The 17,803-nt window shown below is 42.9% G+C and overlaps 1 protein-coding gene across 3 annotated transcripts in view; it reads right to left on the bottom strand.

The window, feature by feature from the left end:
* STX18 (syntaxin 18) overlaps positions 1-17,803 on the bottom strand; it is a 120,943-nt gene that overhangs the window by 44,368 nt on the left and 58,772 nt on the right. For all 3 annotated transcript variants that reach the window (XM_069495591.1, XM_069495592.1, XM_069495590.1), the window contains exon 2: positions 4,185-4,252. In XM_069495591.1, the coding sequence (XP_069351692.1) occupies positions 4,185-4,252 (68 nt within the window). The remainder of the gene's footprint in view (positions 1-4,184; positions 4,253-17,803) is intronic.

A 17,803-nucleotide genomic window follows, 5' to 3' on the forward strand; every position in this document is an offset into this window, starting at 1 on the left:
TATGGCTTATAAGGAATGGCTTGAACCAAACCAACATTCACAGCATTCGCCTTGCTGGATGCCTCTTCAAGGCAAAGGGATGTTAACAACAGATTTCTACGAAAGATCTCTATAAGCACATCTTTAACCAAAGTTGTCAGATACCACAGAAAGGAGCTGGAAATTGATAGGTTTATATCAGTTTTATAAACTTTTCCAAAATCATGGTAGCTTCCATTTTTACGGCCTATCAAATTAGTATTTGATACGCATATACGCCTTTAGAAATAAAATATACACTGCCATCTAGTGTTAACCAATAATTTTAACTGAGAACTTAAAAGTACGGTTTTCTTGGTACCAAGCATCAGAACAATTATTTTAGTATATTCCAGAATAATACAAATGAAATACACTTAAAAGTATAAAACTTCCCCCCACGTTAAGTAGAAGCAGACAATGCATCAGGGATTCAGATTCACCTGGGTTTTAATTATTTTTCTCTGTTGAATAATTTATGTGAACCATTTCCATTTTTGCATATATTGACAAAGTTCTTTAAAAAGTTGAGGATTTCTTTTATATTATTAACTTTGTGAGAGGAAGGCTTCTGAAATACAAGCACCCCTTATTTTATACAGATGAGATCCCAAAAAGATGCTCCTAATTTCATCTCTGTCAAATCTAACTTTTCCACTTATTTACATAATACCTTTGAAGACGAGTCCCGTAGTAAAATGCCACCTTAAAGCCAGGCGTGAATGGAGCTGCGGGACGACCACAGACAAGACAGCTGGACTGCAACGTGCCTGTGTCTGTGCACAGCTGGAGGCTATTCCAGAAACCACTTTGGAAGTTTTGGTCAAAATGCTTTCTCTCTTTTTAAAAATCAAAACCTCTTTCCGAATGGCATTTTAGATGACTCAAATCATTCCTTCACCTGTTCGATAAATATTTATGAATGAGAAACTGTGTTTTTCATCTCAGCATGTTTCACAATAGGGCAGACACTGTCTGCAGGGTACTTTCAATCCTTCTGCATTTGAATTTTCTTCCTTCCTTTTTTACCTGGGTAACTCCTACTCCTTCAGACCTCAGCTCAAGTGTCACTTCTTCAAGGATACTTTCCCTGACAAGGCTGAATTCCTCAAAAGCTACTTGTACTCTATTTCTGCCGTACCTGTCACATCTGCAGTGTTACCTGTTTGCATGAATCCTTTAACAGCTCCATGAAGGACAACCATGTTTGCCTTTGCTCACTATTTTATACTCCACGCCTAGCATGGTGTGCAGCACATGGTAGGCACTCAATGATGTCTGCAGAATGAATGAACTGATGAGTGAATCAACTGATCAAACTTTGGCACTGTGAAACATGCAGAGATGAGTAAGATAGTTTCTCACTTCAAGAAACTTGATGGAAGAGATTACGGACAAACTACTGTACCAGGCACATCTGAGAAATACCAAAAGAAAAGCAGAGAAAAGGAGCTGTCAGAGTTCAAAGGCAGGGGAGATCGCTTTTGGACAGGAAGGTGGGGCCAGGACAGCCTCTGTGAGAAGGTGGTGGTGGGAAGCGGGACTTTTAGAATGGAAGCATGTGAACATGTGAACATGTGACATGTACGGATTGGAGTCAAGAGCAAAGGCCAAGCAGACAGTGTGATTAGAGGCCTGGAGGTGGAACAAATGTCTGTTCTGAATGCAGCTACAGGGCACGTGAAGGGCGAGAGAGGATGGAAGAGTGGATGAAGTCAGTGAAAAGTCTTGCTTATCTAGGAAGTATGGATGGGTCACGTCCTGCAGTCAGAGAAGGGATCTGAGGAGGGGAACCAGGTGATCACAACCAGGGTGACAAGGACAGGGTGACAGCTGTGCCTTTAAGACAGATGGGGAGGAGAGCAACAAGGAGCAGGGAGTTGAGAACCAGGAGATCAGGCAAGTGACAAAGACTGCATGACACACTCTCCAGGGAAGGAAGGAGTGGGCAGAAGCGGTGTGTGGAGACTGTGCTGCTTGCATGCACTGAGCAGGCAGGACAGTGGCAACAGGGAACTAAGGGCACCTGTAGTTCATGGCACGCACTGAGGAACTGTTGGCAGAGTGGTGAGAGAGAGAACTGTGACAATGTGTAGGAGAGTGTGGTGGGGAAGGGCGTGGACTCCGCAGTCAGATCGTCGAGCCCTGGCTCAGCAGCTCACCAGCTGTGCCTTCAGCAGGTCACTTCATCTCTACACTCCATTTCCTACTGTCACGCAGGCTTAATAGCAGTGTCTCCCACATGTGGCTGCTGTGAGGACTGATTAAGACAAAATATTAATTAGTGCTTATCAGAGTACCTAACATGGAGGAGGCCTTTGAGATGGACAGAGAAGGGAGTGGGTAGATAGGTAATGATGGACAGAAATTTTTTTCTAAGCAAAGTCGAGACGAATAAGACAAAAGGGCCCCAAACACAACACTGGAGTTCTTACGGGGTAGATGAAGGACACAGAGGCAACATGAGGAGTGTGAGCGGAGCCAAGAGATGCTGTAATGGAGGTTAAGGGAGCAGGAAATTCCAAGAAACTCATGGTGATCAACAGGGCAAAGGCTGGAGCAAAGAAGAAGAGCTGAGAAGGCCATGCATGTTCACCAGCATTGTCACTAGGGAGTGTAACACAGTGAGATACCCTTGCACACTTTCTTATCATGGTTAAAATGAAAGGCTAGCAACACCAAATGCTGGCAAGGGTGTGGAGCAACTGCAGGAGCATAAAACAGTAAAACTGCTTCGGAAAATTGATTGTCAGTTTAGTTTAAAGCTAGGCACACACCTATTACTATATGTATGACCTGGCAATTTCACTTCTAGGTACTTATTCAAGGGAAATGAACACATATGTCCACAAAAAGACTCGCAGAGATGCTACTCATAGCAGCTTTATTCATGGTAGCCCTAAACTGGAAACAACCCAATATTCTCTATTCGATAAATGGATAAACATATGGTGGTCATTTCACACAATGGAATATTACAAATAATAAAGCAATAAAAAGGAACAAACTACTGCACACACAAAAACATGGATAAACCTCAAAAAGATGTCTGGTGAAAGAAGGCAGACACACAGGAGTGTGCACCATATGATTCCATATATATTCAGGTTTGAGGAAAAGGCGCTGGATTTGGTGACTGGGAAGTCGCAGATGAGCTCCAGGAGAAAAGTTTCACAAGTGAAGGAACCCGGGCCACACCTGACACTGAGTAGAAACTGGACTTAGCTCCCAGGAGGAATGTCCCCATGAGTTACATTAAGGGATGAATAAAAAGATTCATCAAAAGTGCCCTAAAGGGCCAGGCACAGAGGCTCATGCCTATAATCCTAGCACTCTGGGAGGCCGAGGTGGGAGGTTCGCTTGAGCTTGGGAGTTTGAGACCAGCCTGAGCAAGAGCAAGACCCTGTGTCTACTAAAAATAGAAAAAATTAGCCGGGCATGGTAGCACATGCCTATAGTCCCAGCTACTTGGGAGGCTGAGGCAGGAGGATCACTGGAGCCCAGGAGTTTGAAGTTGCTGTGAGCTAGGCTGACGCCATGGCACTCACCTGGGCCACAGAGTAAGACTCTGTCTCAAAAAAAAAAAAAAAAAAAAAGGCGCCCTAAGAAATGAAAGCCATGCCATGCCCAAGTGGGCTTGTGGCTGTCTCTAGCAAGCTTCAAAAGGCCCAGAAGGACAGAAGGAGATGGCCATCAGAACTAAGGACTGGGAATTGGCAAGGAAGACGTGATCTAGTGACATGAGGGTGGGGACTGAAAAATCCTCATGAGAACATCACCACAACAACAAAACTGGTGTCACAGGCTGAGACAATGAAATATGGGCAAAAATAGCTAGCAGAGCCATGAAAACTTTATTCCTCCACAAGTTCAGGTGATACAAATATACGTGTCCCTGACTTCATACACTGCTCTAGTAAGTATTCATGGAGTGAACTTCATTTGATAGGAAATAACGGTACACAGAGAGGTACAAGCAAACTAGAAGATATTGCTGTTGTGATGTCATGACTTTGAAGACACAGAGTATTCTTCCACTGCCAAACTAATCTTCCCCATTACAACTCCAAGTTATGAAGTAAAAAGTAAGGACAAAAAGCTCAGAAGAAATATAGGCATGGAACAGAACATAGCCACCAAAGTCATGGTAAAAAATGTACACTTACCTATAAGCATTAATATAATCTTTCCTGTGTTCCAGAAGAAAATCTCTCAGTTTGCCAATGTGAGATATCTAAAATTAAAAAAAAAGCAATCAGTTTATATAGATAGATATGTTATACTCATGAAATGAATTTTAAATTAATAGAGAATGGAACGCAGGTTGCAGAAAGATTTTGAAGCTACAAACTGAGCAACTTAATTTTAGACTCTTGCACAGTTACCACCTTGTTAACATTGCTGGGCCTTGGTGTTATTGATGGCTCCTTCTACCTCTGATTATCCTGATCTATAACATTATGAATAGATGATCTCTAAGGAACTTAGAGATTAAATGAGATAATGCATGTCTGGTAATTACACAGGATGGACTCAATAAGGTCAATTCCTTTCTTTACGTGTCTTACATCAAAAATTTTACAGACAAGTATTCCTTCTTCTCCCACATGGTCTAGGGGATGGAGTCTAAGGCTGAAGCCATCAGCTTTATAAACAGGGCACATGCAGAGCAGCAGAGTTAAAAAAAAGAAAAATATTCAGGAAGCAACTGATTATCCCCACACTGCAGATTCCCATCTCTTCCCTACGGCCTGCATCCATGGATGAGCACAAAGAATCTGAAGACACGGGTACAAAGCACTGTACTTGTGATGGCTCATTCCTAGCACAATAAAACCCTACTCTAAAGCACCTTCCACGTGTTAAGTACCATGCATGAAGCTAGGGATTCAAAAATAAAAAAATAAAATAAAGAGGAAGGAATAAAACCTCAGATCATAGTTAACAGGGACAAAAGTACTTCCAGAGGAGGCAGTCCTAACTAGCAGTGGCCTGCTCCTGTCCCCTGACCACTGCTCCCCCTGGCTTCCTACTCAAGCCCTTTGTGCTCATTCCAAACACGTGGCACTGCCTTGAAAACTCTGCTGAACTTTCATCTCTTCATAAAAGTTTTTCTGTCAAGGCCAACACAAGCTGATTTTTACTCTTGCTATAAACTTAAAAGGACTTCTGCATACCACCCAGTTGGCACTCAATTATTCATGGCCATGTACTCTGACTTAACTGTATTTTTTTTTTTTTTTTTTTTTGAGACAGAGTCTCACTCTCACTCCAACTAGAGTGCAGTGGTGTCAGCCTAGCTCACTGCAACCTCAAATTCCTGGGCTTATGTGATCCTCCTGCCCCAGCCTCCCGAGTAGCTGAGACTATAGGCATGTGCCACCACTCCTGGCTGATTTTTTCTATTTTTAGTAGAGACGAGGTCTTGCTCTTGCTCAGGCTGGTCTTGAACTCCTAGGCTCAAGTGATCCTCCCACCTCGGCCTCCCAGAGTGCTAGGATTACAGGTAGGAGACACCGTGCCCGGCCTTGACTTAACTTTTATATACATGCTTCTTTGTCAGTGGCATTTTGAACTACGCAAGGAGGGGCTGTCCAGCTTTCCCTACAGTTCTAAGCACAGGAAGCACAAATGGTGATCAATAAACAATTGCGGAATGAGTACCTGCCCAAACACAAAATAGTGTTTATCACCAAAGAAACATTCAGGTTTGTCTGGAGGTAGGTCAGTAAGGGTTCAGTTAAATTTCCCACATAGTCTGGACTATTATTATAAATGCAGTTCAGAAAAACACCCTACGGCATTTTAAGAGCATAAACAAAAGAAAAAAGATTAAGTATGGCCATGATATATTTATTTAATATATAATGATAATTGAGAGTCTCCCGTATATCCCTGGCACTGGTAGGCACTTTCACATGCTCAGTCTCTTTCTCTCTCTCTCTCCCTGACAGCCCTGCCATGGGCACGAATTATCAGTGTTCTCAGTAACCAGCTTGGGAAAGTGAACCTTGTAGAAGCTAAGTGCCCTGTCTAAGGTTACATATTTAGTACATGAGCTCAGATTTAAGCTCAGGACTGTCTGAGTCCAAATTCAGCATGTTTCCAGTACACCACAGCTGTCTTCCTCACATTCTTGTTCCTATTTTCCACTTAAGCTACATCATGAAATGGACTTTTAAGTCTGTTGAGGAAAAAAAAAATTTTTTTTTTGAGACATAGTCTCACTCTGTTGCCCAGGCTAGAGTGCCGTGGCATCAGCCAAGCTCACAGCAACCTCAAACTCCTGGGCTCAAGCGATCCTCCTGCCTCAGCCTCCCGAGTAGCTGGGACTACAGGCATGCGCCACCATGCCCGGCTACTTTTTTCTATATATATATTTTTAGTTGTCCAGATAATTTCTTTCTATTTTTAGTAGAGACGGGGTCTCGCTCTTGCTCAGGCTGGTCTCTAACTCCTGACCTTGAGCGATCCTCCCACCTCAGCCTCCCAGAGTGCTAGGATTACAGGTGTGAGCCACCGCGCCCGGCCGAGAAAAATTTTAAAAGATGTGCAAGCAAGGTGTTTATTGCATCACATACAAGATTTGATCAAGTTACTCTTCTGTTTCAAAACCTTCAATGGTTTCCATCTCCTTACCCCAACCCTTGCCTACCAGGGGTCACAGACTCAGCTGCCCTTAGGGGACATGTAAACAGTATAAGCAACTAAAGCAGAGGAAGTGGATGGGTGGAATACGTTTGGCAGTGGTGAATTCTGGTTTTAAAATACACTGCAGCCAAAGGAGGCAGCTTTGCAGGCTGATTTGAAAAAGGGCAGCCAATGCGTCATTGCAGGACCTAACCAATGGGAATAAGTCCAAACCTCCAAATACACACTCAAGCTGTAGTTTGAGCTTCATAATTCAGCCCCAAAAGCCCTGTCACACTCCCCCCAGGCTTCAGGCTCCAAGTCCCAAGGCCTCCTGTCACCTGCACACTCATGGTTCTCCTTGTCCTGTAATGTCCTACCCACCATTCCCTCCAGGTCAAATTCTTCCTTCTCATTCAAGATTCTCCTTTCCTTCTTACCCATTCCACACTCTCAGCCACAGCCAGATCCCATTCCCTCATAAAATGCTGCACATGCATCTATTTTAGCACCTGCTCCTTCTGGATGACCACAAGGACTAGTTCACAGACTGATTTCCCGTCACCAGACTGCAACCCCCTAGAGGGTAGAGAGTCCTCTCTCTTTTCCCAGAGCATGGAAAGACACAGTTCCTGGTGCAAAGCAGAGCCCCACAACTTTTATTAAATATTGAATAAATAGTGGGTCTTGAATAATCCCAGAAGGATTACACTTGCTGTGGTGGGCAGAATGATGCCTTCCTGGCCCCATCCCCCCTCTGCATCTCCTGCCAGCTATCCAACTCCTAATTCCTGGAGCTTGTGAATATGTTAGGTTACATGGCAAGGGGGAATTAACGTAGCAGATGAATTAAGGTTGCTGATCAGATGACCTTAAAATAGGGAGATTATCCTAGGTTACTCAGGTAGGCCCAACGTAATCACAAAGGTCCTTAAATGTAGAGGGCGGAGACAGAAGAGAGAGTCCGGGTGACGCAGTGTGAGAAAGACTCAGGCCAACGTGGCTGGATGTGACGGTGGAGGAAGGGAGCCAAGGAATGTGGGCAGCCTCCAGAACCTGGGAAGGGCAAGTTAATGGATCTCCCCTAGAGCCTCCAGAAAAGAACACAGACCTGCCAACACCTTGATTTTAAGCCCAGGGAGTCCCATTTTGGACACCTGACTTACAGAACTGTAAGATAATAAATCTGTGTTGCTTTAAGCCACAGGTTTGTGGTAATTTGTTACAGCAGCAATAAGAAACTAATATTCCTTATAAGAGCCTTAATATCCACAACAGTTTCTTTTAGGAGTCATAAAGTTTTCCATAAAAAGTTTTTAAAAGTCCAAGGGAATCTACACAGGCTAGATCCAGCTGCCTACCCCCAATTTTAGCTCATGGTGTCTCTATAAGGGTAGAATGGGCCTGGGGCTGAGTGCCAAGAGCAAGCAGACCCCTCAGGCAGCTCACAAGAACATAATTACAAGACTTTCCTTAAAGTCTAACAAAGGTGATCCCAACTTCACATGAATGGCAAATTTCTATAAAATGAGTTTATTAAAACAGAGTAAAGCCTGTTCAGGATTAAATGGAATTCTTCACAAATTAAGAGGTGTTAATTATTGACTTAATACACAACAGTATAATAACTCAATACTTAACACAAGCACAATGTATAAAATCGTATTTCAAATGCCAAGAATGAAAATAAAGGAATAATAAGATTTCTTTAGACATTTGAGAGTTCTGAAATTTCTATTAATTTCTAAAAAAAATAAAAAAAATAACAAACCTATAGCAATGAAAAAAAATCAATAGGTCTTCCTACGATTTATCTAAATCGGCATACTTTTTTTTTTTTTTTGAGACAGATAACATTTTTTTTTTTTTTTTTTTTTTTTGAGACAGAGTCTCACTCTGTTGCCCAGGCTAGAGTGAGTGCCGTGGCGTCAGCCTGGCTCACAGCAACCTCAAACTCCTGAGCTCAAGCGATCCTCCTGTCTCAGCCTCCCGAGTAGCTGGGACTACAGGCATGCACCACCATGCCCGGCTAATTTTTTCTATATATATATTTTTAGCTGTCCATATAATTTCTTTCTATTTTTAGTAGAGATGGGGTCTCGCCCTTGCTCAGGCTGGTCTCGAACTCCTGAGCTCAAACGATCCGCCCACCTCGGCCTCCCAGAGTGCTAGGATTACAGGCGTGAGCCACCGCGCCCGGCCTCCCAATAACATTTTATGGTAAGATTATCTTTGTGAAGAATGATGCAACAGTCAGGTGACATGACTAACCATCATCTTTATAAAGATTCTCAGCCAGGCTCTGATCTGTTACTCTCAGGCTTAGTCTTATTTTTGTGAATAAACTGCCAAAGACAGCATATTATAGTTCATACAATTCTGGCATGCCCCTCACATTTTGAAAATTTTAGAGACGTTAAGTAGTCATATGCTTTGGATTTTTAATGTTTCTATAATATATATAGTGCTAATTTTTAAAGAGTCACTTATGTGATAAAGTAGGAATATGCACATACCAACAGAGAATGCAAATGACTCTCACTTCTAAAAAGAGAAAGGCCATTCCAGTATAAAGTTTGATTTAAAAAAAGAGAGTAAAATAAGTGAATTTGCCCTTTAAGATCTAAAACTAGTTCTAATTTCTTATAGTCTTGATCCCACCGAAAGTACGGGGAAGGGGTATAGGGTAAAGGGCATGAGAGGAAGGAAGAGATTCCTGGTGAAGTCTCTGAGGGACCAGGTAGGCGACAAGACGTAAGGGCTACAAAGAGGAGTGGTTTCGGGGTCAAACCTATGTTGTGAGGCATCTCACAGGCCTGGACAGCAGAAGGGACACACCATCCTCACTGCTCCATACCTTTGTGACTGCTCTTCCTCTGCCTGGAAAGCCTTTAATACACTCAAAGAAGCCCTGCTTGTCCTCCCAGGTTCTGCTTAAATGGCACTTCCTCTATGAAGCCTTCACATCATCTATAAACGCCCTCAGTACTTTATAGATACTTGTTTGCTTTTTCTGTATTACATGAGAAGTGTTTATCTGTGACCCCCACTAGACTTCCGTTAAGTTCCTTGAAGTCAGCATCTCTGTCCTATTCATTTTTGTATCTCAGCTGTGCCTGTATGTTGGAAAGGGCTAAAGTGATTGAGGGTGGGAGGGAGAAAGGAGGGAAAAGGAAATCCAACAGAAAAGGCTTCAAGATCTGATAAACCCTGATGTACTAGTTGGATCAAAAAGGTATCAAAGGCATCACACATCCTGCACTTAGGTAACTGAGTGAATAGAAAAATGAAGAAGGACAAGCCAGCTATTTGTGCAAATAAATAGTTCTCCTAGAAAAGTCAGTAAGGTACATTCAGAAGGCACAGCATCACCAAAATCTACTGAGACTGGGCAGCCTAATGTGCTTCACAAGAAGATCATCCGTTCCCCACAGAGTGGATAACCTGCCGTCTGACTGATGCCTGCCATGGAAAAGAGCTGCTACCATCCAGGTATGGTTTGATCACACGGCCATACTGTCTTAATTATGTCTCTGCCAGAGAGGCTGGGTATGGACAAAAATAGAGGATCTTACATTTCTGTCATAAACTGTAGTTTAAAACAAGAATTGAACTGTAGCCAAAAGAGAAAAGGAAAAAAGGAAGGGAATGCAATATTTATTTAATGTCTTCTTTGTGCTAGTAAGTGGGTTATTTTATTTAATTCTGACAACAATCTGTGAAATAGTTATTTTTCTTAGTGGAAAGAAATCAAAGTTCTGAGAGGAGACATTCCCAACAGAGCTGGAACTGGAACCCCTAATTATGCTGAACTGGCACGGGCTCCCTCAGTACTGGTAAACTAAGGGGTACGTTCTCTAGTTTCATTTGACATTAAAGTCATTTTAATGTCCACTGTATATTATTGTTATTTTACTGCTTAAAGAATTTCCCACTTAATACTTAATGATATTAAGGAATTAAAATGAATTTTCTTAGGCATGATAATGATATTATATATTATGATTATGTTTTTTAAAAGAATCTTTATCTTTTAGAGATATATACTGAACAATTTACAAATGAATTACATTAATAAAATGCCTGGGATTTGCTTCAGAGTAATACAGGGGTTGGGAGGGAACAGATGAAACAGGATTAGTCATGAGTTGATAATGGTTGAGGATGGGTACGTGCATACATGGGGGTACCTTACATTATTCTGTATAATTTAGTATATATATATTTAAAATTTTCCATAATAAAAATGTGGGGTTTTTTTTGTTTTTTAACAATAAACACCAAGCTTAGTTTATTAGAAATGTGCCAGGCAAGGGAGACAATGACCAAATGAAGTCAGTCAAATGAACCAATAAAATGTTATTTTTAAAAATCTCGGCCAGGCACAGTGGCTCACACCTATAATCCTAGCACTTTGGGAGGCAAGGCAGGAGGATCGCTTGAGGCCAGGAGTTTGAAACCAGCCTGAGCAAGAGCGAGACCCTGTCTCTACAAAAAAATTAGAAAAATTAGCCAGGTGTGGTAATGTGTGCCTGTAGTCCCAGCTACTCGGGAGGCTGAGGCAGGAGGATCACTTGAGCCCCGGAGCTTGAGGTTGCTGTGATGACACCACTGCACTCTAGCCCAGAGTGAGACATTGTCTTTAAAAAAACCCAAAACCCTCCTCCCATTTAGTGCTTTCTTCTAAGAGCAGATTTTCTGCTATTAAACTGGTAATAACTCACACTTAAACCAACAACTAAATCCCAACAATCTCCGGCTACTTTATTTCTAAGTACTTGCAATCTGCTTAAATTCCATTTTACAGGATCAATGCCGCTTAAAAAAAACCAACAACAAAAACTTGGTTGAGAGTTTACTCTGAGCCAGGCAGAATTCCAAGAGCTACATGTGCATTGGCTCATCTACTTCTCCCAGCAACCCCTAGAATGTAGTATTAGCATGTCTGTTCTATAGATGAGAAAACTGAGTCAGAGAGAGGATAAGTAATTTCCTCAGCAACACATGGGGTGACCTGCATTAAGCTCAACCACTGTGACTATGAGGCTTGAGTTCTTAACCAGCAAAGTTAAACACAGCTTTCTGGCAGGTCACAATTACAGTTTTCCAGGACTAAACTCACAAGGAGGATGCCTGGGAACTGAGAAAAGCAAACCAAGTAAGCAATATCAACTGTCAACCTGTCCTCTTCTTCTTGTATTATATCTATATTCAACCATGTACTACACACTTGATTTTCTCCAGTAGTCGTCAGTACTTACCAAGCACCAGCCACGTGTGTGCCAGGCAGTACCCAACTGCTTAACATGTGCTCTGTTACTTCTACCCCCATAACAATTCTATGAATTAGACCAATGGTCCCCAACCTTTTTGCACCAGGGACTGGTTTCATGGAAGACAATTTTTCCACGGATCAGGGTGGAGGGGATGGTTTCGGGATGATTCAAGCACATTACATTTACTGTGCAGTCAAACCTCTGTACTAACGATAATCTGTATTTGCAGCTGCTCCCCAGCGCTAGCATCACCGCCTGAGCTCCACCTCGGATCATCAGGCATCAGAGTCTCCTAAGGAGCCGCAACCAGATCCCTCGCATGCGCAGTTGACAGCAGGGTTTTGCACTTACCAGAATCTAATGCTGCTGCTGATCCCACAGGAGGCGGTCGGGTGGTGATGCGAGCAATGAGGAGCGGCTGTAAATACAGACGGAGCTTTGCTCGATTGCCCGCCACTCACCGCCTGCTGTGTGGCCTGGTTCCTAACAAGCCACAGACCTGTACCAGTCCTTGGCCCAGGGGTCAGAGACCGCAGAATTGGACAACACCTCTCCCCCTACACAAATACACTTAAACTTGGAAACTGAGGCCTAGGCAAGGTCACAGGCTAATACGTGGCAGAACTGGGACTGATCATAGACCTGTATGACTCAAAGGCTATGTTATTTATTCTATACTACACTGTCAAAAGACTAATAAACTATTAATACTAATAGTTGGCTTAACCACGTTTGAGTTTTTCTTCATAGAAATATAAGCTAGGTTTCACGTGAGAGTATTTGTGTATGTTCATTTTAAAAAAGTTTGTTAACTACCCTAGATACAGGAAGATCTGCAAGAAAGGTATGTTTTCACTGATGGTGTCTGCTCTGAAGCTGGCTGCTGTTCCCCGTGTCTATGACACGGGAGGCTCAGAACTGGTGAGGGCAGAGGAATATTGACAGGAAGGTCCACAAACATGAGCAGGGACTGAGGATGGTTGGCAGGACTGGCAGTGTGACGGTCACCAGCTCATCCGAGTGTCAACCGTCAAGCCACCTCAAAACATGGTGTGAACAAGTAATGAGACCAGCGTCTAGGATTAGTTTCTCCCCATCCACCCTTTAGCTTAGGATAGGGTATAGGGCAGAGGTGAAACTCTGGGCAAAAGACTGTGTGGGATTTGAGTGAACCAGCACAGACAAGAGGAAGATGGCTGAGAAACCCAGGGAGTTGGCCACGATTCTTGAGTTCTAACCCCTGCTTGGCCACTTCCTATGAAGGAAATCCTTACCACCCACCCCTATGCCTTGACTCATATTCCTGGCCTATCTCCCAACCTTTACTCATTCTTCTCAGAGGGGAGAGGAGTGACTTACCTGATGTATGACTTGGAGAAGGGAATGAGCGTACTGCCCTGTCCTCTCCTCTTTTCACATCAGCCAGCAGAGGGCATACTCTGACCCATGCTCCACCCATATTTGGCCATAAATCTAAAGCCAGGCTCTCCACTTGGCTTTTCCTTGCTCTGACTCCTGTATTTTTCTTTCAGGTAGTTCCAAAACTCGGCTGGGAAGAAAGAGGTATATTTTATAAATTCCCCTAAACTTTTAACCTTTGCTAGCTGAAATTGTGAACAAGCTGCTTAATCTCCCTGGGCTTTACTACAAAGGGAGGGGGATAAAAACTATTTTTAAAAAATAGTAGTAGCGTAAGTTAATAGTCAACTTTTATTGAATACTGCATACTATGGTACCGATCCAAATGCTATGCATCCGTTTATCTCCCTTACTTTTCCTAGCAACTCTTTGGGGTAAGTACCATTATTATCCAGTTTTACAGATGAGAAGACAGTAAGGTAACACATTCCATATAAATGGTTCAAAATAAATGGAAAACTGTCTGGTGTATCCCAAACCAAGCACTTGTGTGCCTACAGCCCCTACAAGTGTACCCACAAAGGTGACCTTGCTGTCCCATCTGAGCACATTAAGTTTCGCATTTCCCAGAAGTGTAGATGGGACATATTGAGATCTAACCTGGTCCGGTGAAAGGGACTGTCCAACAGCCACACTCCAGGACCAGTCAGGATCTCGCTGCTTCACTAGGCTAATACTTAACCAAACAAGTTAACTCCATTCCAGAACTACAAGCATTTATACGACTCCTCCCTTTCTTTCTGCAAAGATAAATCAAGTTTACTTTTAATTGGCTATATTTTAATAAGGCTAATTCACCAAATCACCAAGACATTGAAATTCTCCACACAACTCATCTACCATGAAAGCAAACTGATTATAAAACATAGCAGTGTGGTCCCTATATTAGATGCATTTGGCAAGGAATAAGAAGAGTCTCTTATATTACCTGTCTTTGCACATATAAAGATTTTGCTAGGAAAGACCAAACAACAAAAAAACATCCCAATATGTCAACCTGTGAGATCTGGTCCTATCGGTGAATGTATACTGTTGACATGGACTCAACACCAGGGACTACTGACACGGATAGTTTTCCCACAAACACATTGTTGAATGGGGAAGAACTGAGGCAAAACCAAAGTTGCTCAAAGCGTGTACATCATGATCAATTTATGTGGAACATATGAAATGCACACCTAATGCTGCACACATAAACAGCGAGGAGTCTGAAAGACTGCTCATGAAAATACTGACGGTTGTCTGTGCAGTAAGATTTGGAGACTTCGCTTTCTTAACACCTTTTGCACTTTAAAAATTTTCTATAATTAGTATGTATGATCTCTGTAATCAGACAAAACATGTTTTTAAACAAACCAACAAAAAAAGGGTGAATGTTCCTATATATTCCTTGGCTAAAAAACTGCACATCAACTTCCCCATGACCTCACTGCCTTCTCCAGATCCACTTCCCAATCCGAAGCATCTTCTCCTGACACACCCTGCTCAGGAGACTGCTCAGGCGTCTCACCTCCTGAAAGTCTTCTCTGAGGCTTCCAGGCCAGGTTAAGGACCCCTCTTGCATGTATATTTCTTTCAGACGTCACCGTCTTGTTTTGAATTGTTTTCATGTCTATCTGATACAAGCTGCTCAGGCATATGCCTGAGGGCCCTAGCCCAAAGTGGCTCCTCAATAATTATTTAATGCTCCAAATTGAATTGATTTTCTACCTCCTTCAAGAATTAGAAATAGGGTAAAATAAGCTCCATAGTAAGGCAGCGATATACTTCCTACTATCCACTAGATGGCAACACAAGTATTAGAGCAGTAGTCATAACAGGACCTCTTTCAAAAATATCACTATTTTTTTTCCCAAGGGCTTTTAAAATTTCTCTGGTTCTTTCTTTTTGATCTGAAATCAAAGGTCTAATAAAGGTTCACTATTCTACGCAGGCTGAAGATGAAATGACATTGTTTTTAAAGATACATGTGCACTTTGGATGAGACTGGGAAGATTTTAAAATACTGCACTCTAGGCAGATTCAGACACAAAGGGCGCTCGGACCACGGCTGCCAGCTGCCATCCCAGGCGGCAGGCCCAGCTTTGTTTTTAATGTGTCACCCACGGAACAGCCTTGCTAGCTGCTCCTTCGTGGGTGTTTTGTAAATTATCAAAAGCAAGATAAACTGTAAAACAAAACCCTGGTACAAAATGGTGGGATTCTTCTCAAAGAACGACTGCACTTTAACTGCAGGGAGAGTTCAAAGCTGTTGACAAGTGTCCTTTGCCGACCACAGCAGAGGTCTGACTTGTGACACCCCCTCCCTTCCCAGGACGACAGAAATTCTATTCGGCTGCACTCAACACTTCCAACAAAGACCTGATTGATTATGAAACACTAAGTACCGATTTGCATAATTTGCCTCTGAAAGAAACAAGCATTGTTCAAGATTAAAGAGACTCCAGTAGGTCCCTCTGGCATATTGTAAAAAGTTCCCTGTAACACAAAATCATTATTTTTTTCATTCAATCAGTGGACATAGCTTGCTGTTCAGTTTAGTATGCAGCCAAAGGCACAGCCAGAACAACCACTGTTGTATAAATGTTTGCCAACTACTGATAAGCTAAAATGATTTTTCACAAGGATCATGTTTCCAAGTTTAATTTAGAGCCCACTAACTAAATTCCGACTCCACTCCCTTCAGCCTGAATTGAAAAATGCATCAATACCAATTACTAAGTCTGAGCTAAAAGTTAAGAACTAACACAGCTCTGGAGCGCATGGACCCTCCTGAAGTCACAGTGGGGGCTGTCTGAGTCCTGTCCCCTTGGGGGAGAAAATTCCCAGTGACTTAGTACCCACAAAAGAGCATGGCATTGCCACAGACACTGGCATTCTACTGTGCTCTGGGCCACAGCAGCAAGTTTGCTAAGGGACCACACGTATATGAACTGTTCCTTTCTTGCTTTCTTGTCTTTCAGCAATCGTTTAGGAAGCCAGTCCTATGGGCGGGGCCTATCTCCTAGCTTCCCCCCTAATTCCTGCGGAGGGTGGCAGTCACTGTGGGAGCCTCTGGCCCGCTCCTCTCCAGGCCTCACCAAGCTCCCTTTCCCGGTCTCCTCCTGAAGCGCTAGCCTCCTGTGGCTTCCAGAACACCACTCCCTCCAGGTTCCTTCTGAAACCTCTGACAGCTTTTGTTCGCCTTTGCTCATTCCCTCTCTGCCTTCGCTAACCTCGGAAATTTATGTCTGGTAAGTTCAGCCCTTCCATGGCTCTTTTCTCCACTCATTCTTGCCAGGCCCTCTCACTGCAATCCACAGCTTTATTCACTATCCACGTGAAATGTTCACCCCGTCCTGCCTCTCTCCTGCGTTCCTGCTGAGTGTACACAGTTGTCTCCTGGACACTGCCACTTTTTGCCGCTGGCACCTCAAAAGCAACACATCCCAACAGCATCCTCACTCAGCCACTCACACTCACTCTCTGGCTCACTCCCAGTCCCTCCTGTCCCAATGGCCCCAAAGAGAAAGCCTTGATCCTCTCTCTCTGGAATCCTCAAGTTAGAAAATCTCGGCCATTTTAGACTCTTCCCTCTTTTTCACCTCACAAATGAAATTGGTCAGCCAGTCTCCGTTACCCACTGGCCACAGGAGCTGGCCCCCACCCCCCAGCCCCTCCCTGCATTTCCTGCCCGCACTGCGCACGCCAGCCTGCAGAGCCTTCCTCAGCAAGCCTCTGCCCTGCACTTGGCACCTGCCCCTCGCAGCCTGGAATGTCTGCTTTCCCACTGGCCACCTTCCACTCAAAGGTGCTGGACCCAAGGAGGCTTTAAAATATGGCATTCTGGGTTCACTTCCTGCCTTCCCTGCACAAAGCCTTCCTTGAGGCATGCTGTAAGTGTCTGATAAATGTTAGTTGGATAGATAAGGTACTCTATCCCATCTGTCTGAAAATCTCAGAAGAAAAAAATATATAAGACCATCTTGATCTAAGGAAAATTGTAATCAGTAGCTAAATAACCTGTTCTGGATTTTTGTTGAGAACCAATACCAATCTTACTGGACTACAGTTTCCAGAATTCAGTATATGTTTTTTTAAGAGAGAGAGAGAGAAAACACGTATATCAAGAGGAGATTGATTTTTCTAGTTCTGCCCTTTTAACTTCATAGAGTCTCAAGTAGCAGAGTAGCAGATAGCAGAGCTGGTTAAACAGGAGAACAAGGGTGATTAACGCTAGATAAATGAATTTAGCAGTCTAATTTCTGATATTAGCCATCGACTTTAGAACAAGCTGAAAAGTACTGCTTCCTTTCTAATATAATGCTCCCATCCTCTTTAACGGAATTCAGAAATTAAAAAAATAAAATTGTAGATCCTTAGTGTTAATGACATAACCAAACAACTCATGATTGAATTTCAAAAGTTGAGTAGCACTATATGGAGCTTAAGTTACTCATTAAGCTCAATGCAACTTCCAT

This window comes from Eulemur rufifrons, chromosome 20, assembly GCF_041146395.1.
Source record: "Eulemur rufifrons isolate Redbay chromosome 20, OSU_ERuf_1, whole genome shotgun sequence".
NCBI classification, from domain to species: domain Eukaryota; kingdom Metazoa; phylum Chordata; class Mammalia; order Primates; family Lemuridae; genus Eulemur; species Eulemur rufifrons.